The sequence below is a fragment of the Melanostigma gelatinosum genome (genome assembly GCF_949748355.1).
Source record: "Melanostigma gelatinosum genome assembly, chromosome: 4".
NCBI lineage: Eukaryota > Metazoa > Chordata > Actinopteri > Perciformes > Zoarcidae > Melanostigma > Melanostigma gelatinosum.
In genome coordinates this window covers 20,704,775-20,732,368 of record NC_136637.1, presented here as the reverse complement: position 1 = coordinate 20,732,368, position 27,594 = coordinate 20,704,775, and the positions used below count along the sequence as shown (strand labels likewise).

The window sequence follows — 27,594 nt, the reverse complement described above, 5'->3', positions numbered from 1 at the left end:
CTCAGTGTGAACCGCTCACCTCAGCCTTGGCAAAGCCGCAGACAGATATTACAATGCTGCCAACTTCCTCATTAACCATCATTAGTCTGAAGCAGTATGACACTTGCAGCTCACTGAGGCTCAAGGCACCCGATAAAGGGCTTCTGTGGAGTAAGCAGCACCAGGCATCGCGGACTCCAATCCTATGACAAACGCAGGTAAACATTTAAACAGATTAACAGATCAGATGTGATGGAGAAAGGTGCTTAAACCAAAAGACAAGTCATGAATGTGTTTCGCATTATGTTCAAGATCCCCGTCTTTGATTCACACTCGGAGCAAAGGCAGACAGAAAAGCAGGCGAATCAGATTTTACAACACAAATACTTACGAAACACAGAAGAAGTTTGAGAAGGACACATACAGTACTTCATCCTTTTAGTTTGACGGTTTCCCCAGGTAGTCCACAGTCCACCTTAATATTAAAACTTGTTTGGTGATATATTGGAAAATGTTTGAAAAAGGAATAAACAAAATGCAGAAGCTTCTTCATGACAAATTGTGCTTTTCTCAATCCATTCTGGACAACCATAGTGTGTCATTGAGGGTCCATTTCAAAGTATCTGAGAGTTTGATTAAGTCACAGAACCACAGCTGCTCAGCCTTGATGCTCCTCTGCTTTAATGTAGGGCTATTAATCAGCCTAGTGTGTGTGTGTTAGAGGAATCGACCGCCTTAACTCAACTAATTCAATTTACCATCAAAACCTGTCGTGCTGCTGTTGCTGAAAACGTGGTTTGGATGAAGAGATGGAGCCGCCTTTCGGATAAGATCAGAGGGTGTGTGTGTGTGTGTGTGTGTGTGAGAGACAGGTTAGGGGTGAAGGTAGGGGGCAAGAGTCAAGGGAATTCAAGCCAATGTTCTAGGAAACACAAAGCTCAAGATCAAGCATCGCTTGTCCTTCAGATGGATTTGTTGTAATCCGGACGACATCAAAACCTTGCCTTTCGGCCATTTCTCTCTCACACACACACACACACACACACGATCATCTCACACACGTCACCCTGCCTGAGAGTTGTCTGCTGCTGCCGCCCCCCCGCGGAGCTCACCTCCAAGTGTGTGAGGGAAGAAGCCCCATGAAAAGCCGATTGCGTTTTAATAAAGTTTATTATCTGCAGGGAGCTAATCCTCAAGGGTAATCTCCCCCCCCCCCCCCTCTAGTCCTAAAGGAAAGCTGGATTACTCACTTGCTATAATCCCAATGAAATTGTTAGGATTTAGCTTGCGCTGCACAGCAGATGGCAACAGGCTTTTTCCTTCAACCGTGGGTGCTTTAACCCCCCATTTCTACATGAGACACCCCGGTCCTCCTTGTCTCATGTCCTGGTCAAAACAAAAAAACTAAAAGAAAGTTGTTTTCGCCAAACCCGCAATGAATAACATCTGGGAGGTTCTCGAAACATGTTTTGACATCCGAGTCAATACAGACAGGACCGAAGTTTTCCCCTTCTCTGTACATTCATGTTATTTGGTGAAAAGAAAGTGATATAATAAGTAATAACTTCAACTGCCTTAACAAATGAGGATCAAAAGCAAGGAGTCCTTATCAAAAATAATTTTATTGATTCAGACAGAGGCAAAGAAGCAAACAGAACAACAGTGTTTTTGAGACGACCATGCCAAGGCTTTACATCATGGACAAAAGCCAAAAACAAATCCTGCTTATTCTAAAACCTCGTCCAGTGTGAACATATGCGACGCTCGCTCCACAACACTTCATAAACAACCAGAGTAGCTGTTGTGTGGACTCAGCAGTGTGATGTCATATGCAAGGATGTGTCATAACGCTCAGTGTCATGGACAGTAAACCACTTCAAAAGGAGCTGAACAACAAAAGGCTGATCTGCTCTCCTCTGGGGAAAGTTAGTGTGGACCTGCTGGTCCAGTCACAGTATTCAGCAATATGATCCAACCGTCAGGCCTACAACAAACCCACAACCCATTTATGTCCAAGTGTTCAAAGAAATGCAGAAACATTTGATACTTGATAAATTGACTCAAACAGAAAGATCTCAATGATTGATTTGAGGGAAAACAGTTAGTCTGTAATTGAAGATACAACTGATTTGTTTTTAATCAAAGAATAACCTATTTGAGTATTTCATTCAAATGATTCAAATATTTTTACATGTAAAATATAAAAATTGTGACTGAAAAACCCCAACATTTGGTCATAGTACACAGAAGTAGTTTAGGAGGTCCTGGCCCTATTCAGAGATAGAAAAAAACTCTCCGTTACAAATGACCAAAACTTAAGTAAAGAAAAAAATCCCAAAAAATGCATTAGTTGCATTTACTTCATACAAATTTTAATTAGTCCCATATTGGGTTTAATTGTATCCTCCATAAGCGGTCAAACAAAAATCTAAAATGATTATCTTTAACTTCAAACAGAAACCCACTTATGGAAATATACATCTATAGTCACAGACTTTCCACAGTTAAGGTTCTGCCTGAAAAGGCCAGATTAGGTGTAACATTAAATAACTGACCTGATGTTCAAAGATTTGGAAGGTAATCTGCAAATTTTCCCTTTCCCCTTCATTCCATTTAGACACAACACATCCACGACGTTCAGGGTAAAGCACGCTGTTGCCTGCTTTGGCTGTCGCTAACAGTTAAGTGGACCGCCGCCTAAGATCGCCCTAATCTTGACATCCCCTTACAGTAACCCGAACCTTAGCCGACATGAACCTAACGAACGTTAATCATTGCCGACTACACTTTGGTTTAGGGTAGGGATAGCTTACCCCGCCGTGGCCTGAGGCGTTTTTTGAAGCAAAGACACATGATCAGAAGACTCATGGAGGAAAGGAAATAAAGGATGACACACAGGCTGATGTCCACTTTGGAAAATCCAATGCTCAGTACAGACATCAAACGTCCCCTGTGGCTCAACTCGGTCTCAACAAAGCGCTGGCCTGCCAGCTCTCGCTTCTTTCTCTGCTGCCCCACGTCCAGCTCAAAGCCTGCTTCCATAGGCTGCAGGCCCACCATCCCGAGCCCGGCGTCCAGGTCCATGCCGAGACCAAACACGGGCCCTGGATCCTGCTCCTCCTTCCTCTGCAGGGTGCGTTGTTTGACCCGGCTGGAGGCAGCCACCTGCAGCGCCTTGGCCTTGTAGTGCTGGTTGACAAAGGAGTCGAGATCCACGATGTCCTCTCGCATCCTCAAGCCCACAATGCTCGGCTTCCTGTGGGCCTGCCGCCGGCCTTGACCCACCTCCATTTCAGGTTTGGCCCAGGGGGTCGTCTCCGATGTCTTATCCTCCATGTCATCTGCTGCAGCTCCTTCCCCACCTTCTTCTTCATCTTCCTCCTCTTCCTGCTCCTCCTCCTCGTCCTGCACAGTGGATTGTGACGGCAGAGGGTGCGCCATGGAGTCCAAGGCCTCCCTGGCTTTCCTCTCTACACGTTCCTGAGCTTCTAAAGCTTGCTGCTGACCCGCATGTTTTTCCTTCTGTTTTGCCAGGATCTGGCTTTCATCTTCGAGGTAGTCTGACAGGACGACGAAAAGAAAGACACAGGGACATCATTTCTCAACTCATCACCTCTAATCTAGAATCGGATGCTTTACTTATCATCCTCAATTAATCTGAATCAACAGTGAACCTTACTCCGACTCAGAAACTCTTTGCTGTTCACTCCTTACAGCAGAAAAAAAGTAATATTGCATAGTAGTATTAAAAAAAAAACTACCGTCTATAAATTAGAGAAGACGTGATATGATTTAGAGAATAAACTTTCAATTCAATAGAATTGGGCACACCCAAATTAAGTATGTTGCAGGGTGAAGTAAAACAAACTAAACCTACATTAAACCCAGTAAAAATGAGCTAAATATACCGTACAAGGAATTTGGGTGGTTATGGGTGACAGCGGGATTATCTAGGCCCTTTTTATTTGTTTCACTTGCTGAGAACGGGAGTCTTTTACAACACATCCTTTAGCATTTTGTTAAACAGAGCAACAACTGAACCGTTGACCATATTTGTATTGACCGTCAACACCGGCAGGTCGACGGAAGAAATACACTTCTGTAGTTTGGCAAAACACTTGAATTCATGAGATACGAAAATAAACGATGGCGTTAACCTGTACCTGTGAGGATAGTGCTGGATGAGAAGTAGGACATGAGGAAGGGAAAAACCTGCTCCTGGCTCCACCTGTGCTCCCCGTTTTCCTTCACCGAATGGCAGGCTGGACACATTTCTGGTGAAGGCCACTGGATCTTTCGGAAGTTGGGGTCTTCACTCAAAGCACCTGCAGAGATAAACACAGAAGTAAGGTTTCCCACCACAGATAATATGACACATTGCTTTACATACTTTTGACACTTAAGAACATTGGCTGGCCATACTCTCTTGAGTGCAGGAGGTCAACTAAAGAGGCCCATTTCCTTCCACTACTACAGCTTTCTCACATTAACACACTAATAAGTGCCTCACTATCTTATAGAAGATAGAAAAAATGTTCCATGGATCCAGATTCATTGTCGCATCCAGGAATCAGACAACATAAAGCATCCAGTCAGCTGCCTTCACCCATTGTTGTTGTTTCTTTTATTGTCCTTGTTGGCGCATTGACTTGAGGATGGAAGTGCTTTGAGGACTGGACGCAATCTGTGTTGAACCCATTTGATCTTGTCACAGTGCTCGTAAAAACTAAGTGCCTATATGCATATATGTATGTATGTGCTTCAGTGTGTATATGTAAATCATCTGTGTTTTTGTGTGCGCGTAATCTAGGGATTGATATTTGTGTGTGTGTGTGTGTGTGTGTGTGTGTGTGTGTGTGTGTGTGTGTGTGTGTGTGTGTGAGAGAGTGTATGACAGGGTCTAACAAATGATCAATGGGCTTCTGGGATGTCCCAGTGGGAGGGGTGGTGAGATAATAGATGTGGCCAAAGTGGACAGCTTCCCACACACACACACACACCCCTTGTTTTCAGGCAGCAGACCTCGGTGCTCTGGACCACCTGTCTTGTCCCTTCACACCCCTTTGAAAGCAAAGTCCAATCTCCAAATTGAACACGAGAGCAACAGAGACCTCAGAGGGGAGCTGCCCTTTTAATGAATTGGAAACTTTCTCCTTAACATGTTTTCTTTCATGTAGCCGCTGCCCACTCAGGCCCCTCGTCACTCGCACACACACACAACATGGCATCCATGCAAAGAGACTGGCAGAGGAACAGGGGTACACACACAAAATACTCATACACAACAGACACACTCTGCACAAATGCCCACAAGGACACACACACAGGGCAGCATCGAGTAATAAATTGCTTGTTGTCACCAACAGGCCACTGTGTGCGTGTGTGAAGAAGGGAAAAAAGGGGAGCAGCAGCAGCAGGTCTGTCACTTTACAGCACTGCCAATTTACATCCTCCACCACCTCTGTCCCTGCTCCCTCCGTCTCTCTGCCGCTCAAGATGAATCTCAGTCATATGCATGTGTGTACGTACTCTGCATACAGTACTTTACATGAAGGATACATCAATTTTACTGTGTCCTGGATGGGCTGAAGCCCGTGGGTGCATGTGGGGGCTTTTACACATTTCAGCAGGTGAGAGTACACACACACACGCACACACACACACACACACGAGATCTCTTTCCTTATTCTAATCAGCTTGCCACATTTGCGGCCAGGGTGACTTTAGCCATACCAGCCATATTGAGATTGCCACAATGGCCTGTCACGGAGATGTCATCACCGCCGCGCATACATATTCATCAGGTATAAATATGTATTGTTCAGCACGTCAAACTAGCTTCCTCAGCACTAATTCTGTAAGTGAGGATCACCTACACCGCACACAGAGCCATCAAGGCTGCGGGGGAGTGTGCATGATGTCAGGCTTTTTATAGTCATTTAAATAATCAAAAAGAAAAAAAATATCTAAACCAGTAAATCTGTTGATTGTAGGACAGATCTAACACTTCTACATTTCCAGTTAATCTAAAACCATCAAAAACGGAAAGCTGGCATTGAATGTGTAGTTTATTTGACATTATGAGCAAAAGGAGAGTAAATCAGACATGATTAAAAAGATTTCAGGGATCTACACACTGAAATTTGCAAGCTTACAGAAATATATATAATGATGCAACATTCCATCCGAAAGGTAACTGAAGTCCCAGCACAACAGAACTTAAAAAAGGCACAGATTGCCATTTTGGCTTTGAATATGACATCGAGATCATTGAGGCTCTGCTGACATAAATACATAGTATGTACCACACTGAGATGACGTGCTCTATTGTTCAAGGGTAACCTTCTGAGCTGTTCGGCATGGCTGACAGCAGAGGTAATAATGCTGCTGGTTAGTTCCAAAAATGGGACTGACTTTGGTATGGTGGCGGTGCGGTTATAAAAAGGTCCGATCTGGTATTCAAGCAGTGCAACAACACGGTAACAGCAAAACAACACAATCAACACAAACCTATATTTCCATCTCAAGCAGATGTAACCGGTATAGTACGATGAGTCAGGAATCGCAATAACTGATGAGAGTCCTCAACAACGAAATAAGACAAACTTTGATAAAAACAACTGGACAAACAGCAATTAATAAAGTTACACGGTTTTTAAAAAGTGATATGGTATTTCTTATTTATCTCTATATTGTTTTACCTTCAAGAATATCATAATCACATTTTAAGGAAATGGAAACTCATGTACCGTTTTGGCACTAGGATGGAAACATTTCAAAAGGACACAGAGTCTAATAGATACTGGTATGGTATTACTATTCTGCATGAAGAAATGCACAAACCCTGTGCTGCATGTGAACACACACCGGGCCTGCTGCTGTTCTGTCTGTAGAAATGTGAATCAGTCTCAGCCCGTTGACAAGCAGCAACAGGACTGAGCTGCCACTGGTCTTAATTCTGCTGCTGCGAGGAGACCGAGGGCCCTGGGGCCTCTTTGTTGCCAGCTAAATTAATTGTTCGGACGCTTTACAAATAGCTGCTCTTTCATGCATGGCTGCTCGTGAAAGGAGGGGCGGGGAGGCCTGCTAAAGAGCTCCACTTTAGGCAAAGGGGAGAGGAGGGGTTGAGTGGATGGAGGAGTGTGCTCTCCTCTGGGAGACGCCGCCGCTTATTGCTACAAACACAGCCAAACCCCCGTCTCCTCCCTCTCTCTCCTTCCGATTCACCCGACTTATCCCCTGTGGACCCCCGACTCACCCTCCACCATGACGAACGCCCGCTGCCACACGCCACAACTTGACCCATGCTTGGAAAGGCTGTGTGTGTGTGTGTGTGTGTTTGGGAGGGGGAGGGAAGGAGGAGGAGCGTGTGTGGCTTGTGTCATGGTGTTTGCCACCTGCTGTCACGCAATACCTTGGGAATTGTGTGTGTGTGGGTATAAAGAGGGCTGGTTCCTGGGGGACCCATCCAGCGAGGATGCTGTGCCATTGCTTGTCAAGCGGAGGATATGAGTCCCAGGGGATGATGAGTGGAGAGAGAGGAAAAACTGCAAAAGAGGTAGAGGAAGCGAGGGAAGACGGATGGGTGAAGGCGGCGGGTTGAGCAGTGTTTAAGTGTCTGGGGAGCAGACACTCGCAGGGACGGGTGTCCTTCTGGCCCCCGCTGTTCAGGGCACAAGCTGTGCCTGAGCTAGAAGAGGGGGCAGTCAACACAAACAAAAGATAGTGATTTAACAAAGTGGGGTGTTAATGACAGCCCTGTGCCTAATAAAATCATATGAACACAGACAAGGGAGGAGGGATGCTCAGGGGCTGTTTAACACTCACCAGACTGATGTGCAGAAGTGTAATATGCCGAAACAGCACGGACAAAAATGAGAGAAAAGTTTGTACCATCGTATGCAGAGCAAATAAGGAAAGATGGAAAGATTCTCATTTCTGTGTAAAGCTGAACTAAACGTTAACAAGTGGGTATTATGCTGCGTTTAAATAGATGACCTGGATGGAAATTCCGACTCATAGACTCCAGGTGACAGTGGGAGGAGAGTGGGGTGTGGGAGAGAATCAAGGTAAGGGTGTGAGGCGGATGAAACAAGGCAGAGGGAGGGGGGGGGGGGGGGGGGGGGCAGGATAAAATGGGTGAAGCAGACGATACTTGGAGGTCTAAGACGGGGTGACAGCTGGTGTCTGATCTGAGGCTCCATCCTTCCTCCTCCCCTCACCCCTCTTAGTCGCATTACAAAAGACCGACTGACCATTAGAGGACACTGGAACTGAAAATCTTCTCCCCAAAATAGAGTACGGTAATGCTTAAGATCCCACAGTGTGAACAGGCACAGAAAAGACGTGAGGGACAGAGATGGCTTAGCAAACTAATGCGGCATTCCACTACATGGTACAGCACAGCTCGACTCGCTGGAAATTGTTATTTTTTTGGTTTTCCATTTACAAAATTTGAGGACAGTACCTGGTACTATTTTTGGCATCGCCTCATTCAGGGTCCAAGCAAGCAAAGCCGATACAACAAAGGTGGAGTTAAAACACTTCAGACCGTTGATTGGTCAGAGAGATTTGCTTGAAATTCTTGAATAGCCATGAAAGCAGTGGTCTTCACTTTAAAGACACATTCTCTCTCTTCCTGTGTTGGTTGTTTAGTTCTCTTTAGGTGTATGCCAAGACCTCCATTCGACAGATGACGATGCTGACTCTCACCTGCCAGTCTGTTGTTGACGCGATTGTGTCTCGACCAAAGCCACAGCACCGCTGACGACAACGTGTTCACCTCCGCCAAGCTCTCGCTCGCCATGATCTCAAAGTGCTCGGCACACACCCTGCAGCCAAAGAAGCTGTGGACATAGCTTCTCATCGCACTCAGCACCTCCCGGGGATCTGGAAGGGAAATGCCATTTCATGTTGATCACCAGTAGTCTGATCAAATTGAGAAATGTGATGCATTATGGAACAACAAAAACAACATCACAGACTCCTTCCTAACACCAACATTGTTCCATGTCCTGATGAAGTTACTTTATATGTTTTTGTGGCAACATCTTAAGTAACATGGAACTAAAAACTGTGGTTAAAGCTTTAATGAAAAACAGCATGTTCAGAAGAGTACGTCAAAATTCTAAATCTCATGGATTACCTCCTCAACAAGCACAATCACCTGCTCTTGGAAAGCTGGTGGTCTCTATACATTCAAATGTAGTGTTAACTTGCTAATGGCAGTGTGGGTCCACAGCTTCCTGGATTCCCACGGTTATGTGGGCCAGGAGTCACAGAGAGCTGGGTTAACCCCATATTCAGATGAATTATCTGTGCGAATGGGATAACCCAATCTGGAGATTAACTACAGTTAACACTGTGTGTGAATGGTGGCCGTGCTGTTGTCTCAGGACTTCAACAGTCCACGGACATATTTTCCTGGAGCAGTTTGCTTTTGTTCTCGGCTTAGCAGGACCTTCAGATGCATCGTGCAGACAGTGAGAGTGTGTGTGTGTGTGAGTGTGCTCGTCATTAAAATAAGGACGGGATTGTGTTCAGACCTTTACCAATGTGTTCACACCTTTAATCTATGCAGCCTGTGTATGTGAATGAATGGAGCTTCATGTTATGATCAATACTGTACACTATGTGTGTCTATGCGTCCATTAAGCTGGTGGTCTGTGGGGGGCCAGATGGACGCCCTTTTGGGCCAGTCCATCTGCAGGTCACATGATGGTCCGTAAACCTCGGTATTAACCTCTGTGTGTGTGTGTGTGTGTGTGGAGGGGAGATTATTGTTCCTGCCAGGAGTGGAGCCTCCGGTCATCTGCCTGTTTTATTAACCACTCACATTCCACTAATCTAACATAATCCCTTTTCACACAATTAGGCTCAATTGACAAAATATAAAACAAAACTCAAAACTCTGTTTGTGATGTTAAAATCAGGTCAGTGCAAAAAAAAAAAGAAGCTTTCCACCAAATATTACTGGGCTAATTTGTTTACAAAGCCCTCATCCTCAATCTTCTAGAACTTTCAATGGGCTTTTTCCATTCACAGAAATACAACCTCAGTGTGTGTGTGTGTGTGTGTGTGTGTGTGTGTGTACCTGTGCCTCTTGCGTTCTTGGCCTGGACAGTGAGAACATGGAAGAGAGTCCACATCCCGCAAGGGTAACGTCTAAAGTGGGGTTGTGAACCCTGACAGCCCACCCACCTCACTCCTTCAGGCAAGGCAGTGTTTGGAGACTAAGAGAGAAAGAGAAACAGACAAACACTAATTACTGACAACTGGGGAGCAGGAAACCAGCAGAAAAAGCTTCAAGGATCAACCTGGTCACATTCTACATTTTTCTTATTGTCAACAAATCCCATGAAAAGACCAAAAACAGCAATGAATTAATCCGACGAACAAGTACTATCTGTGTTACTAAAGCCTCAGATTACTTCGTCATCTGTATTATATAGAGCTGCAACTAATGATTATTTTACCGTCAATAAATCTGTTGATTAGTCTCTTGATTAATCAATTAGTCGTTTGGTCTATAAAACATCAGGAAATTGTTAAAAATGTCGATTTCCCAAAGAAGACGAGGTCCTGAAATGTCTTGTTTTGTCCACAACTCCAAGATATTCAGTTAATTGTCATGGAGCAGTAAAGAAACCAGAAAATATTCACATCTAAGAAGCTGGAATCCGACTCAAAACGATTAATCGATTATCAAAATCATCATTAATTTAATAGTGGACGGCTGATTGATTAATCGTCGCAGCGCTAGTGTTCATTTGAGTCCATTGCTGACCAAAAACCATTAACGCCACGTACAAGTAGTCCTGGTTGGGAATCTTTATAACAAATGCATGATTTAATCCTGTTTTAGTAATATTATCTGAAAAACGGTGATGCCCAGTTGTTTCAGGGAATTGTGGCTTTTAAAAAACAATTTGAAGTCTATGTACAGGACCCATTTTTATTAAATCCTCAGTGGGAGTGAATGTCTGAGTGCCATATTGAGTAGGGAAGTTGGAAAGTACTGAGAGGAATTCTCATTTTGATGGTTTTGGACCTTTCATGGGATTTGTTGCCAATAATAAAAATGTAGAATAAACCAGCCTTCTCCTTCAAACGAAACTACAAAGATTCTGTAAAAAGTAGATCCTCTCCAGCAACCTGTTTAACTTAATGAAAGCTCTTCCACGTAGTTTTCTTGATCAATAAGAAGTCAATCTCAGGTTAATGGCTCAGCCCTCCACTAATGAACAGCTATCCAGATCTCCAACCACGAGCCACAGTTGAATCCAATAACATATTTTCTCTGACATAAAGTCGTTTCTCTCGATGCAATGCATTTCCAGCGCTGGTGTGATTGACAGGGTTACTCACATGTCAATAGTAAAGATTTGGTGTGTGTGTGTGTGTGTGTGTGTGTGTGTGTGTGCAGAGTCCATTTCCTCATAGTCCATTCATACCTTTCCATTGATTCATTGGTCAATTGATTTGCCTGCTAAAAGCTAATGATGCAAGTAAGTGACTCTTTCAATTTGCGAGGGGCGGTACTGGAGGCATGCAGGCTTCATTCCAAAGACAACAGCACATAGACCCTCAGCTGCATGTGCTGGCACGGAGACAATGGCAAAGCACATGTTGAGGAATCTGGATATTTTTAAAACATGTTTTATTTATTTTTTTTAATCTACTCACACTGTGGATTTTTATACAAATTCCCAAGATCACATTTTAACATGTTTTGACTGGATAGGCATCACTTTGGTGCCATTGAGGTGGTTTTGAACTGATTATGTGCCCAGACTGACAGGTGGCCTTGATATCTTGGTGGAACTAAGAGGCATCTCCGAGACGGACGTTCTTAAATCAGTCCGGGTGCATTTCGTGATGCCCTGCCCTCTGATCTTTCTTTTTTTTTTATTGAAAGACACAAGACAATATTAAGACAATACATAGACATAACAACAAGAGGATGACAAGAACAGTGGGATAAAAGCCAGCACATATCATATAGTCAGTGTGTGTGTGTATGTGTGCATGTGTGTGTGTGAGAATGTCCTTGAGCCTTTCGAGATGGAGGGAAAATATATATATATATATATGCAGTGTGAAGCTTTGTGAGGTTTGTCCATTAGTGATGACAGTGGCTAACGGTGAAGTATATAGAATTTGAACCCAGTTAATAAATGATTCCCCAAAGCCAAATGCCCTGCCCTCTGTTCTGCCTGCAGCTGCTCACCTGTCGGGTCCTTTCTTGTCTCCCTTCAAGATGCCTGCTCAGGCTCAGAAAAGTATGCTCTTTTTCTCAATTTGCATTAATGTTCTTCCTCGATGCAGCATGTAATGGACAAATCTCTGAATCCAATGAATACCAAAGATTGGAGATGGACAAAAAAAAGTGAGCTAAGAACAATTTGGATGTTGGCTTGACTGATAATAAAGAGGCCCAAGTTCATTGCAATATTGACGCATACGGTGAAAACTTATTGGATATTTACCTCGAGGTCCGTCTTGACTCACCTGAGCTGTGTTATCCAGTGTCTCTCTGAGTGCCTTATAGGAAATCTCATCGCCAGTCTGTAGCCGAGAGTTTAAAGACTCCAAAAGGTTCATCACCATTGGACGGCCTGGAAAGTACTGCAGACATAAAACAACAGAACACACTGGTGTTAAGGATGTGCACTTTAAGACACAGACAAAACTGTTGATTTTGGAGCAAACATGATGCAAGAAAGAATGCAATTAACCATTATATTCTTCATTGATTATCTATTAGATATTAAGTCTATAAAATGTCGGGGAAATTATGACACATGCAAATTGCATTTTCTCAAAACCCCAACGTATTCAATTCACTATCATAGAAGACCCAGCATACATTCATATTAAAGAAGATTTCTGTCAATCAAACCATCAATTAATCAACTGTTTTAGCTCTAAGTGCAGGTTTAGTTTATTGAGAAGCAACACAACTCCTGCACACAGTCAGTTACGTATATACACTAATGAATATTCACTGATAAAGTAGTAGCTCAGAAAATGGAGCAGAAAGTCTGTCTTACAGCACATGGAAATCTAAATGCTGAACAGTTTCCAGCTCATGAAATGTAGACTGCGCTTATGTTTGTGTCTTCTATTTATAAAAGTGTTGTTTCTCATGTGCCAACACTGATGCTCACACTCAACATTCAGACTCCTTTTACTAAAATGAACCGTTCAAATCAACATCTTCACCTTCGATTAATATAGTTTGTCCTTCTAATACACAATGTACCGAGCAGGAATCAGGAATCCTCAACCATGTTGTTCACAAGGTTGATAAGCTGCACAGAAGTTGTGGTTGCGTGTTTTCCCTTAAAAAGAAACTCGCTAAATGTGACAGCAGCCGATCTTAAGCCTCTTCCTTCATTAAGATCCATTTCCTAAGCCACTAACAACCACCGTCTACTCAGCGCTTCCTCCTGATGTGTATTTACATCCTTTCAAACTAGCACTACCATGGTAACAAGCACAACGGGGAGGAAACATGACACTGTAACTAGCAGAGGTAGGCACATGAAGAGAAAGAGGAAATCCAGCTGATGGCTGTCTGATACCAGTGATGACAGAGTAAAGACAGACACAGACAAGCGTGTCTTCACACACGCTACTGACAATAGAAACAGCTGATGTCTTCAGGGAAGAGCGCTTCAATACATTTCAGCTAAATGTGCTTCCTATTCTTGCTGTAAGCCTCTCATTGGAAAGGTTTATGATGATAGTTCTGTTTCTCAGCAATAGACTCAGCAAAGGGATCAAGCTTTGTTCCAAGACTTTAACAAGCAAATAGACAACTTCCATGGGAACTTTCATTTAGCTCTGAGACTACAGTATTTTTATTCGCGATTACTCTGTTTTTTGTAATAGTTGATCGATCATTTTATCGATAGTCATTAAATAGGTCAAATTCTCGTGATAATATCCCAAGGCTCAAGGTGATGTCTTTCCCTGCCAGACAACAGTCCAAAGCAAAGATGTTTAGTTTACCATCAAATATGAAATCTTCACATCTGATTCAAGCAAAGGTTTGCTTAAAAGAATAAGAGTTGGATTATCAAATACATTTTCTGTCAATCGACTAAGATTCACTGACTATTTGTTTCAGTTCAAGAAAAACAGAAAGCAGACGACAGAGCCAGCTCGCGTCACCCAACATGTGGACCTTTTTAGATTTGCATCACTGAGTCGTTTTTAAATTGGACTCCACCATTTGGTCAACTAAATACGCTTACATACACCGACAATCTCACATGCACGCCTTTCAGTCAATGGCTCAGCCGTCTATTCATCACCCTCTAACAGGATCTTTGTGTTACACCCTGACCACTTAACCAGACCCCCAGTGATTTGCTTAAACCTCCTTCCCTCGGCACCAGAGCACTCTTGACTCCATGCAGCGCCTTTCACCTTTCGTCAACTTGGCCGACAGAAAACTGTGTTGCTGTGCGTAAACAGCTGACATTTAACATACTGGTTAATGATGGGACATTAAAGTTTAAACGATACGTTAGCAGCTGCGTTACATGACTTAGTAACACAGTCAATCGCAAGGATACTGGTCATTAGAAATAAACAAGACAAAAATATATGTATATTTAATAAATACCTACTGAACATTCATCATCTACTATAATTGCCTTCAATATTCTCTCTCTCGGAGTAGACAAAGGCCTCTGATGTGTGCTCACTGCTGGGAGAGTGATATAACAGGTTTAAGTTTGGATCTGGATGCCACCCGGTCAGAAAAGCTCATTAAACAGACATATGAATTTAACCAGACGAGAAAACGCAGGTGTTTCCCACTAATGGGTTTACGTTAGCGTCACCAAAGCAACACTATTCATGAGCTATCTGGGTCTGCTGAGGGCCTAAAAGCTCAAATAACAGTTATGTAATCAGACACTGGTCAGTATCATCTTGCTATGTTTTATCCTTGTACGTCTCATTTGACATCGTTTTCTCTTTTTCTCCCTCTTGGGCTCCCTGGCCCTGATCATTGATGGTGCACAATGTCGTCAATATATATATTTCACCGACATGAATTATGTGCCAAAAACAGTGACGGCATTGAAGGAAGACGGGTCAAGTGACAGCATTCACTTTCAAGCGACAGTGGTCATTTAACAGACTTGCACTAAAAAAATGAAATGATAAAATATGTTGTACCAAAAATAATGTCTGTTTTTCACATATAAGATGTATTTAAGGAACACTTTTCTCCTTCATGAATGCTCACTCTTAGAAACAGTGCAAGTGTTTAGTAATTAATTATGAGCGGCAATAAGTTATTTTTAGAGAATGCATCAACAAGCATCACAGCTACACGAGACCAACAAATGAAAGCCTGCTGGAAACGAGACACTCATCCAATAACATTTAATCAATGAAAAGATCAAATTCATTATTGGGAATACCGAGTGATCGAACTGTAAACACTCCACATTTTATCATCTCTACTAAATATCTCCCTCTACATTTGTTCTCTCCATCCTGAACACACACACACACACACCTCTAACCCTGCATCCCTCCTGCCCCCATACCAGTTGGACCATGACAATCCCCTTCACCCCGGCAATATGTCATCCTGATCCGATTAGTATCAGCAGCACTTGAGAAACCGCAAGCTCCTTGAGGTGAGGGTCCCAAGAGGGCGGCATCTGTTGGCTGCAACAGGGCAGACCAAGCCAGGCGCAAAAGACAGGGGTGAAGCTCCTTGATAATAATCTCACTTCAATTCACCCGGGGGAGCTGCAGACACGTGCCACGGCCATGCAAACAGCAGCCTCATCTCCAGACACATGTACTTGTTTTGTACTGTTACTATGGCGAAAGTACAAAAGAAAACAGTTAAATGAATCCACTTCTTTGAGAATTGCTTATTAAAACAGTAATAGGATCCATAATAAAGCACAGAGCATCTTCAGTAATATAGGTACAGTATATCTGAACATTATGTCCCGAGCTTATGCGTGCAAAGTACGAAGCCTGTGTCCCTTTAGTCCAAAGCCCCCCTCTTAAGTCTTTGTTTTATTCCCCTGCCCCTCTGGGCTGAAGGGCTTCTTTCAAGAAAAGCAGGATAGAGGTGTAATCCTTAAAAACCTCGCTGTAATGCTCTCATGCTTCCCAAGATCCACTTTTCTAATCCTAATATACATGTAGAGGCTTCATAAATCCGGCTTCGGCCTGACAAGACAGTAAATCTAGTAATATTATGACCGGGTCAAAAAAACCAAAAAAAACCCCATGTTTACATGTTTGGGTGGAGACGCAATGATGGGATGATTGTGGATTGCAAAGAAACAAACAATTCCAGGAATTACAATTCTTGGACAGAACAGAGTCAAATATTTTTTTAGGTCAAGTATAAACAGATTAATACATTTCTATTTACACAGAGAAGAGAGATCATTTCTCTATGAATCAACAGTTATTTGAATATAGACAAAAAACAACAATAGAGAAAAAGACGTTCAGGATTCTTCTAAGATGAAAATACTTTAAATTTTCTCATATTCTGCATCATATGAAACACTATATAGAAATGAACTCATTGAATATGCGTTTGCTTTTCAAAATAAACGAAATCCACTTCAATTCCGGTTTCACATCTACAGTACGTGCTCATCTTACATGAACTGTTCCTAACAAGCTGACTGAGAGGATCTGGCCTCTTTGAAGCGAGATCACTCAGTCAAACAACAATACGGACTGTCACAAGTCGCGGTCAGCTGCAACAATGACGGCCTCCTCAGCAACACAAAGCCCTGCTGAGCGGCTGGTCCATCATGGTAGGGGGACAGGGTAAAAATACCACTGGGACCTGCCGCTATTGACTAAACAAACTGGAGCTAATGCTCTAACCCCCCCCCCCCACACACACACACGCTGCTAGAACGCCTCCCTAGAGAGGGAGATATAATCACAGAGATTGGTGGCAGACTCGGGCTGTGAGACAGCCTGGTGCGTAGCCAAAAGGGACAGGGCTAGCAGGTCAGGCCTCATCATCACAACATGTTTGCCTGGCTGGCACACTTCAGCGAGGACAAGAGGCAGAAGGGGATCGCTAACGGGAAAAGATGGATTGAACATGGTTGTTTTGGTGAACCTCAGAGGACTGGCACGTTCACAATTCTCTAAAGAGATGCCTGTGTGAAAACACACAGGAAAACTGCTTGAGGAGAAAGAGGAGGAAGAGGAAGAGGAGTGTTGGCTGTGTTTGTGTAAAGCCTCTGAGCAGCAAGTGGGTGGCAGCCACGCTTCAATCCCCCTGGGAGCAAACATGAAGAGGGTCAACAATACCCGAGAGAGTGTTTGTGCTCTCGTCAATGGCATCCACTTCTGCTGCCAATAATGTGTGTAAGTGTGTGTGTGTTGTGTGTGTGTGGTGAAAAGCAGTGCATCAAACAAAACAATTAATTGGGTAAATTAGCTAAATAATCTAATGGATCGAAATGAATAAAAAAAACATGTTCTTAAAAGGGGGACTTGAGCTAAATGCTGCAAAACAAAAGCTCAACTCTACAATGTGATCAAACATTCTCCCGTCTCACTCTCCATCTGGTGGTGACCTGCTGCAACTACACATTTGTAAAACGGGCTCGTCTTTTTTTGTTTTCTGAATGATTTCCAGACAATTCCCTGATTTGTTTTAATAGAAACAAATCAGTTTAAAACAGATGTTATGTCCCTATGAATACAAAAGGTGTTGACAGTGAACAATACTCTGTCCCCTGGTGACGAGGACCGCTAAGAAAATGTACGAGCAGCTTATTATGCAACAGAGTTTTTCTCAAAGAAAAAACAATGAAATAATCAAATACAGCATGTTTGTACAGCAAATGTTATTTATTTTAATCAGATATTTAACCTGGATTTTGTGTGAATGATGTGGTTAGCCAACTTTCACCAGTTTTCCATCCTTCTAATATTTAAAACAAACACTGAAAATCTAAATATTATAGAATAATGAGCTGTACATCATTTGGTTTTCACATTCCGTGTGTCTTGTGTGTGTGTGTGCTATATGTGTGTACGCAGCAGTCTCTCTATTAAGTTTACCTTTGCCAGGACAGAGATGTACTTCTTGAGAGAAGTCAGGGCCTCTCCTTTGATGACAGTATGAGCAGCCAGCTCCACACGCAGCGAGTAGTGCAGCGTGGACTCCAGGTCGGCCATGTACACCCTGGACCTGGACACGCAATCACACACACCTCATGTCAACAAGTCATAAGTTTGAGCAGACAGAGCAGCATGCATCGTTCATACCTGTTGAAGGGTTTCCAGGGCTCTTGTGTGTTGTTGATGAGGACGTCTGCGGTGACCGGTCGAGGCTTCCCCGACCGCGCGACTCCCGGCAGCCTCTGGAGGGCGTAAGAGTAGAAAGTGCGAGCCTCAATGTTGCTGAGGGAGAGGAGGACAGGTGAGACTGACCCTTAGGTCACTCAACATAAACTTCATGCACAAAAGTATGCGGACACACCCCTCTCTTGCTTTCAACATGATGATCATCCCATGCACAAAGAGAGCTCCATCAAGACATGTTTCTCCGGTTTGCTGCGAAAGAATTTAAAACCATCCAACACCTGTGAAGCGTGAACTAAAACGCCGACTGCAAGTCAGAACTTATCACCCAAAATCAGTGGTCGACCACACTAATGCTCTTATGGCTGAATGGGAGCAAATCTCTGCAGACAGGTTTCAACATATTATATAAAGCCTTCATGGAGAAATGGAAGCTGGTTCATTCATTTTGGAATGAAATATTAGACAATCACATATAGGTGTACTGTTTTGCCATCCACACACTTCTGGCCACATAGTTTACATGTACCCCAGTTTGTACAGCCATGTAAAAACGCAGTTTTTTATTTTTTCTCTCAACCTTTTGTTTCAGCAGTCCGCTGCTATAAAAATATGTTTTATTACCTGTATTTTTTGTGTGGCCATATATTTTACACACTTACGGGAACGCATTTAAATACTGAACCGATGGTGCCAGAGTAGCGTGGAGCTGAGAGAGAGCGATCGCTGATCATTTAGCCATGTGATAACCCTGCAACTGGAACCGCAGCCATGAATGTGCTCCCTCTCCCTCACATCCTCCTCTCATTTGCTTTCTCCCCTTGTCAGGGTCAGAGAGAGCGAGAGAGAGAGAGAGCATCGTAAAAACTGGAACAGGATGTTAATAAGGAGGATGGATACTCTGTGCCCACGCTCACTCACACCAGCCAGGGACTCAATTACACCTGCGTGTCTGGTGAGAGTGTACAGATGTGGAGGGAGAGCCATTCATCCAGCGATCCCCAGGGCCGGCGGGGAGGAAGGCATCAGGGTGGGCTGGGGGGGGAATGCATTCACCTGGGACCAGCACACATTACATGCATGACGGATGTGAGACGCCCCTGCACACACACACACACACACACACGCAGACAGGCACACTCCGCTCTCCCAGGATCAATCAGACATTCAGTGATGATGGGAGGCCATCTGTCGCCGGGTGCGGCTGGGGCTTGTTTGGCAGGTGAAGCCAGAAAAGCAATGGCATTGTTTTCATGCAAGAAATTAAAAAACCTCCCCTCTGTACAGTGATGGAGATGAGGGGGGCTGGAAGGAGGGAGATGAGGGGGGGGGGGGTGAATAAATAAATCAGCAATAAATCATTTCCTTTTTGCATTTGTCAACTAAAAAGAGTCCTCTTTGCATGCCAAGTTATTGAAACAGCCAAACAAAGAGGGAGAAACAGCAGATGAATTTGCAGGGTGAGGAATGATCAGCGCTGCTTTATGATGGTGAATAATGGGAACGATTTTGATGCTCTGATCCCATTAAGAGGCCAGATGTTTAAAAGTATTCTCATGAATAGGGTTCAGATAATGAGCACACGATGAAGGTTTATGGCAGAAAGCAAAGTGGTGGCGTGAGGAACAATAGGAACCAAAGGGAAATAAACACGGTGTTGGTGCGCTTCAGATCCAGCCAAACGGAAATTACTGTAAAAAGTTTGAGATGGTATCAAGATATGTATAAAATGATCAATATGTACAGAACATACAAGATGTATATAAACACAGCTCATGCTCGACACCTTTCCCACATCACATCCACCCAAATGAAAACTGTTCCAGCATCTCTCTGGCTCACTGGTGTATCTATTTTGAATTCTTCTTATAAGGATGGGGAAATATTATTTCTTGAATCATCAAGTGATGACCTTTCTTCAGGTTAAAGTTACTGTTGAAAATAGCAGTTAAAGCTCTGGGTTTCATTTATAAATTCAGCCTTTTGCACTGACAAATAATGTGGATAGAAAACACATTCAGAATGGTGACAAGGTTTTTTACAGTTTGAAGAAAGAACTGTCTTGCACTTCACAGACAACCACAGGCAAATCAAAGTTTGCTTTATTGTCAATTCCACAATGTACTGAACATACAGGGGAGTTGAAAAGACGTTTCTCTCTAGTCCAACATAAACATATAAAGTGAATACAGTGCAATAGATTAAAAAACATTAAAAAACATTTAGACAATAAATAAATATAATAAGAGAAAAAAAACAAAAAAAAGCTATCAATCTGTATTCAGCAGCAGTTGGACATGGGGAGTCTTAAAAGAGAGGAGGGAGAGATTTCAGAGAGTTCAGCTTCCTAACAGCCTGGTGGACGAAGCTGTTTGAGAGTCTGGTGGTGCGAGCACGGAGGCTCCGGTATCTTCTCCCAGAGGGCAGGACGCCGAAGAGACTGTGTGAGGGGTGGCTGGAGTCGCGCACAATCATGGTCACTTTGCGGATGAGGCGAGTGTCATATATGTCCTGCAGGGAGGGGAGTGAGGCACCAATGATCCTTCCAGCTGTGTTCACTATGCGCTGCAGGGCTTTCCTGTTGTGGTCAGTGCAGCTTCCGCCCCACACAGTGATGCAGTTTGTGAGGATGCTCTCAATGGTGCCTCGGTAAAAGGTGCACATGATGGGTGGTGGTGTTCTTGCCTTCTTCAGTTTGCGGAGAAAGTAGAGGTGCCTCTGGGCTTTCTTTGCCAGTGATGTTGGCTGTCCACGAGAGGTCCTCACTGATGTCCACCCCCAGGAATTTGGTGCTGCTCACTCTCTCTATATCAGCACCATTGATGGTCAGTGGTGGGTGTTGAGTGTGGCCTCTCCGGAAGTCAACAATAATCTCCTTGGTCTTGCTGTTATTCAGAAGGAGGTTGTTGTCTCTGCACCACGTGGTCAGAAGGCTGACCTCCTTCCTACAGTGGGTCTCATTGTTGTTGGTGATGAGACCAACCAGAGTTGTGTCGTCTGCAAACTTGACCATGTGATTGGTGCTGTAGGTTGTAGTGCAGTCGTGTGTCAGCAAGGTGAAGAGCAGTGGACTGAGCACACAGCCCTGAGGGGCCCCTGTGCTCAGTGTGACGCTGCTCGAGGTGTTGTTGCCGACACGTACTGCTTGTGGCCTCTCGCTGAGGAAGTCCAGCAGCCAGTTACACAGCGAGGTGTTGAGCCCCAGCTGGTCAAGTTTGAAGATGAGTTTTTGTGGGATTATGGTGTTGAATGCTGAACTAAAGTCTATGAACAGCATTCTCACATATGAGTCTTTTGAGTCCAGATGGGTGAGGGCTGGGTGGAGAGCAGAGCAGATTGCATCCTCCGTGGACCGCTTGGCACGGTATGCAAACTGGAAAGGGTCCAGGGTGGGGGGAAGAAACATGGACGTTCTTAGGTCCTGCTGAGTGCATCGTTGCATCCTGTAGGAGGTGGCGCTTGTTGTTGTTGAGTCATGGTAAATATTACATTTTGACACAACCACAACCTGGCCTCCTCTATTTGCATGTTTACATCGTGGGTGTGTCTGCTTTCGGGCTGTCACTAGCCAGTTATTGTCGAAAGGAACAATAAAACCTTCAGACCGCGAGTCGGTCCCGGCACAGACTTCTCCTGTAACCCTTGTTAGGAAACGCCGTATAAACTCAAGCGCTGTCCTGCACAACCACACAGGTGGCTAATTAGACCTTCTGCTCAGGTGGAAGTTTGACAGCACTATGCTGAAACTACGAGGTCGCCAGATCTCATGAACCAAAGCAACCGATAAGGGCGTAACCTCTCCCACCATCATGGCGCACTCAGACCAAAATCCGGCTGGCAAACTGTACATGTGTGGGTTGGACAAAAGTAGGAGGGGACAATAAATAGGGTTGGTTTTTAATTTTAAAAACCTAATAAAAGAAGAACCAACCATCTGTTTTAAAGTATCCAAAATAAATAAAAAGTTGAACAAGTAAGGCATATCCATGGGCTGGAAACAATCTCAATTATCCGGTCTTTGAAAAAAGTCCTGATTATCATTTGGGATACAATATACATATATAATGAAATGCAGAAAACAATATATTATTATCGTCTACACAATGCATTATATCTATTTGTGCATGCTGACAAACATTGTCAGGAAGATAATTATAAATTGCACAGCGCTCTGTAGTGCAGTGGGAGTTAAAGACTGCACAGATACTCACACTTGGAGTCTGGTGAAGTTGCCTTCAGGAGAGTAAAGGTAGCAGGAGGGGAACTCAGTCACTCCCAGTTTGGTTACCAGCCCTTCCTCAGTGCTCAGGACTCTCCGCACCGCGACATTCTCAAACTGTAACAGGTCCAGGGTTACCTGAAGAACAGAGAACACAGAGAGTTTAAAAAAAGATTTGAATCATGTTCAATTTCAACATATTCATTCGGTGTTTCGCATGTGATGTCCAACCAAACATTACAACAGCTTATTTTGACCACAAATTGTGTCTTATTGGCTGAAGTTAGACATGCATAGTTAGAGAGAAACTTTATGCACATCTCTTCTGCTGCCCGCAAAGAAATAATATTCTAGAGGAGAAGGAAACATGGAAACATGAGCCGTTACCTCTCGGCCGATGTAGGATTTAGTGTCCTCAAAGATCAGAGCCAGGTGTTGAACGTTGTTGGTCTCATAGAAGCTGTCGATCTCTGCTTGGCTGGTGAGAGAGAGAGAGAGAGAGATGAGCAGACAAAACGTAGGATTGGAATCCCTGGTACGAGTTATGCTAAGCCGGGAAGAAGCGGCAAACATCACCGATAAATCTTAGGGATCAGCTACTAATCCAGCAGAGATCAATAAGAAGGATTAAGTAAGTCCAGGATTTCATAGACATATTTCATCGTAAAAGAAAAAAGGGAAAATTCTGACATTAAATTGAGAAGACTTTATTTAATTTGGGTAGGAGTTTTACAAATGTTTGAGTAGCCTTTGACGTCCTTCATCCCAAACAAGACTATTTCTTTCTGAACGGTATCCACGCCTACAATCATAAACATCAAAACTATATTCATATCTGGTTTCAATTATGTTATTACCACAACATAATTACATACGTAAACACTGTTGGTTGAGAAAAGCTGTGAAGCAGGAAAGCACAAGGGTTCAAATCCACTTATTTTCTTTGTAAAAGAAGAAAAAGGGGGAATAAGAAAACCCCGTGACGAGCTACACTACTTTACCTTCATACCTAAAAAGAGAAATGAACTTGACTTCCTGCTTCCTCTTCCTGCACTACCATGGTAATAAACTGTGTGCAATGCCTCATACATACAACACAAGGCAGTATGTGGGCAGAGCAGGGAGGCCAAGTAGAGGAGATCTAACGAAGACGTTTCTTCTTAGTGGAAACATTTGATCCCTCATTCTGTCACGAATAAAAAAACAGTGCAGCAGCTAATGATGACGTAAAATAAAATGATGCAACATGACGGAAATATGATCCTACAGCAAAGACAGCGATCACAAGACTGCAACAAAGGATAGAAGAAATAATGTACGGAGGTAAACATGGAAATATAATTCATACAACTGTGGGCAAACAGCAGTTCAGCACATGTTCAGTAGAATGTGAGATAGGAAGGTGTTGGATCGAATATGAACTTTGCATTAAATCCTTCCTCACAATGCATGCAATTAGGTTTTTAAAAAATATTAGTATTATTTGCAGCTTTCTTATAGAGTACACGTTTGCAAAAACATTACTACCGGTAACATATTGTAAAATATAGTTACACACATTTTCTTCATCAAAATAAACCAGAAGTGCATGTCATCAGTAGCGAGGACAGATTAATAAGAGTGATTGACAGATGGATTAACATCTGAAAAGTGGGTACGCAAGTGTGTGCATGTGCGTGTGCGTGTGTGAGTGTGCGTGTTTACCTTGTGGGCTCCAGTGGGGGGCAGGCGGGGGGCCACGGCTCCTCATGGTTTTCCAGTTTGTCTATGATCTTGTGACGGAGGACCCGGACGTCATGAGTAGAAGCTGGAGGTCAAAGAGCATCAAGAGAACTTTATACTCGGTCGTTGATTATGATTCACTCATGACGACCTGAGCATGTAAAACTACTGCGAACGGCAGCTTCTCTGTGAAACAATTGTGTTTTTCACTGGCCTGAGTTGCTTGTGTGTGCGTGGTAGTACCTTTAAAAGCCTGTCCTTTAGAATCAGCCTTGGAATAAGCATGGAAGAACTGCAAAGTGAAAGAGACAGAAGGCTTCAGGTTACCGAGGAAGCCAGTGAAAAAGAGAAGTGAGAGTAGTGCGATCAGATGAGACGGCCCTCACGCGGCCATGAGAGAAGCAAAGCGATGTTGTGTAACGTTGGGGGGGGGGGGGGGGGGGCTGATTTTCCCTCTGCCCGCCTTGACCCCTAAATCCTTCCTGGTTAAAATGAGTCTCAGATGTTTAAGCTCCATTGTGTGTTCGAACAGAGGGAGCTCTTTGATTCGTTGGCTCTTGCTGGACGACAGACAGGAGAGATTGTGAAACACACACGACTGCCGACGAATCCGATACGCTACCAATACTCATGCAGATGTTTGAAGTTTCTGCTGTGTTCATGCATAAGTTCTCTCGACTGGGGCTGGACTGTTGCATCTATAGTGTCTAAGCCAACCTGTCACATCCAGAGCTTCAAAAGTTACAAATAAACCCGTTTAAAATGATGAATAATAACACGAACAAAACAGATTTTGAAGTGAATTCTTTCTTTAAACAATCAACAGAAAATACAGAAAACTGTTCAACTGCTGAAGACATTTCAGTGTTTACTTATAATGGCTTCTGAATAATAAATAAAAAAAACATTTAAATATGTTTAAGAAGTAATAAAAACACACGAATGCATAGAGTATGGTCACTTAAGAATGAAAAGTAAAACTCTTGAATTGACTGGTTTGTCAAATACCTTTGTAAAGTTCCTGCGAAGACATCTTTTGTTTCCACACATGCACATTATGCTCCACATGCTAATCAAAAATAGCATAAGAGTGTCGAATAAAGGCAGCTGCCAGGCATGTTCGAGGAAAACTGTGAACATTCCTGATTTCACGGTCACTTTCAGAACATGTGCTGGAGTTGAATGGAAGTGAAGGGACTAGAAATAGTATGTTTTTTTGTATGACGTCTGGTGTGCTACTGCGAAATAGAGACCAGCTGAAAAATAGGTGGAGTTGTTTCTGATGTATTCTTTTATTAAAAGGGAAAAATGTATGTAGAATAAGGTCTGTTAAAGGTTTTCCTTCAAGCACACCTGCTTCTCTCTCTCTTTTTAATTAAGGAAAAACAAACAGTACCTCATCAAATTAGGGCTACAACTTGTTTTTTTTATTTATCTTATCAATTCGTTTTCCAGTTATTCAAGTTGATAAGAATACAAATGCACCACGTATTTCATTTAGTATCACAGAAGACTATGAAAACCAGCAAACAGTCACATTTGAGAAGCTGTCAACTGTCTGAAAACTGAACAAATTATTTAAACAATGAATTGATTATTCAATTTGTTGGCGATTAATTGTGTTAATATGAAAAACAAACTATACTATGGACTATAATTGTTAAATAAGTGGAATTTCATGCAGCAGTCGTCATGACAGAAAAGAAACCCCAGAATGTGGGCCTGTGTAAACGGTTTACATTCCGTAGAATACCGTATAATGTAATATATGAGTTTATATTCTGTGGAATACCTTGATAGTGGGATACGCTTTGATGCCGTAGGCAGTGCAGACCTTCCTGTTCTCTTCTGCAGCACAGTCCACAGCTGCCAGCTCCACAGCTGGCTTCCACTCTGAGGAACAGATGTGAAATAGAGCCACAGTAAATATTTAGTTTACCGTCTATTGCACCCCTACGGTCTGCTGACACTGGATGGGGTCCTGTGTTGTCCTCCTGCCAATGTGTATTTCAGTGTATCAATACCTAAAATGTCCATACGGTCAAGAAAAAAAACCTATATATACTATTCACATGACTATTTGTGAAAGAGGGCAACGCAAACTCGTTACACAAAGCGACACTGGTGGGCCCCACGCAGACAGTTTATGTCTCGTTATCAACATGTAATGTGTATCATGTAACTGACAGACATCCACAGATTGAGGGTTGACATGGTGCCAGTGACATCATCTGCCAGTCATCCTAATTTCTCCTGCATTCTCCTCAAATATCAGATGGATGACCCCACTAATTCCAAAGCAAAAGCATTTGACAGCGTGCCAAGACACCAGTTGCCATTGTTGACTGTGTGCGTGTGTGAGAGAAACACAGGACTGAAACACACCATGAGGACTGTGTCAGGCCTCCTGCCACCATTAAAAAAATGATATCATCCAAATTATATTTCTTATCATGGCTCTGTGATATTTGTTCAGCTCATGAGCTACAATGACAAACTCAGTTGGGAGGATGTAATGGACAGCCAGTGTAAAAAACAGAAGACATTCATTCGATCACATGCTCTAATTAACAGATCTAAGAAACAGCTTGGTGTGTTCACTGTGCACATGAGAAACAATACAGGGAGATGTAACCAAGCTGTGAGACTTTTTGCTGGTTTGTCATGTGGATAAAACGAGCTCTGAAAGTGTTTACAAAAACAATGAAGAGTGAAATAGGATCAGAACGATTCTACTGGACGAATACTCATCAAATCTCATTGTAAACAGCTGCAGCTACGTGACTTGCAGCAGATCCGCGTACCAACCTTTAATGTCTCTCGCCAGACTTGTGTAAACCGGAGAAAAGGCAATGCAGTGTCCGCACCACGAAGCGTAAAATTCCGCAAACACAGCTGCTGTGGAGTTGATCAAAACCGACTCCACGTTCTCCGGACTCAACAAGACGACTTGATCAGAAGCGGTGTACAGTCCAGCCTCCGCGGCGGAAGGGAAAAGGAGACAGAAACATAACCAAACTGCGGATGTTGTAATCTTTGCATATCTGGCATATGTGCGTATTTCTCCGGTAAACCGAGACGTGGCACAGCCGACGCGCCGCGCCATCTTCCCCCGTCCGAGCTGCAAACGCAACAAGTTTTCACCTCCGTGCCACGAAACTTGACACAACTTCTCTCCCTCACTTTTCGCGGCGGTTAGCGGGCTTCATGGTTCCGCCCCCCCGAACTCCGAGTCCTTTTAAAAACACACCTCAAGTAACTGTAACACACCCTCTCCACAGTCACTCGTGTCGCTAGTTGACGTCTGACGTGAAGATGAAACGTTGATACCAGGAAATAAC

At 43.3% G+C, this 27,594-nt stretch overlaps 1 protein-coding gene across 1 annotated transcript; it reads right to left on the bottom strand.

The window, feature by feature from the left end:
- Nucleotides 1-1,582: 1,582 nt before the first annotated feature.
- Nucleotides 1,583-27,500, bottom strand: qsox1 (quiescin Q6 sulfhydryl oxidase 1). Its single transcript, XM_079267533.1, has 13 exons — nucleotides 27,062-27,500; nucleotides 26,046-26,146; nucleotides 24,497-24,545; nucleotides 24,236-24,338; nucleotides 22,919-23,009; nucleotides 22,524-22,669; nucleotides 18,277-18,411; nucleotides 18,070-18,199; nucleotides 12,490-12,606; nucleotides 10,073-10,211; nucleotides 8,692-8,868; nucleotides 4,143-4,304; nucleotides 1,583-3,539 (listed from the first exon to the last, which is right to left on the bottom strand). Exons 1-13 carry the CDS (start codon nucleotides 27,357-27,359, stop codon nucleotides 2,773-2,775), a joined length of 2,415 nt encoding a protein of 804 aa, XP_079123659.1. The 5' UTR covers nucleotides 27,360-27,500; the 3' UTR covers nucleotides 1,583-2,772.
- Nucleotides 27,501-27,594: the final 94 nt, after the last annotated feature.

Bases quoted from the DNA above. Each gene is read 5' to 3' on its own strand.
- qsox1 (XM_079267533.1), bottom strand. From the start codon at position 27,359: ATGGCGCGGCGCGTCGGCTGTGCCACGTCTCGGTTTACCGGAGAAATA. The intron at 24,546-26,045 runs GTATTCCACAGA...TTCACTTTGCAG, and splicing joins AAGCGTATCCCACTATCAAG to TTCTTCCATGCTTATTCCAA. The intron at 18,200-18,276 runs GTATGAACGATG...TTGCGTGTCCAG, and splicing joins CCCTGGAAACCCTTCAACAG to GTCCAGGGTGTACATGGCCG.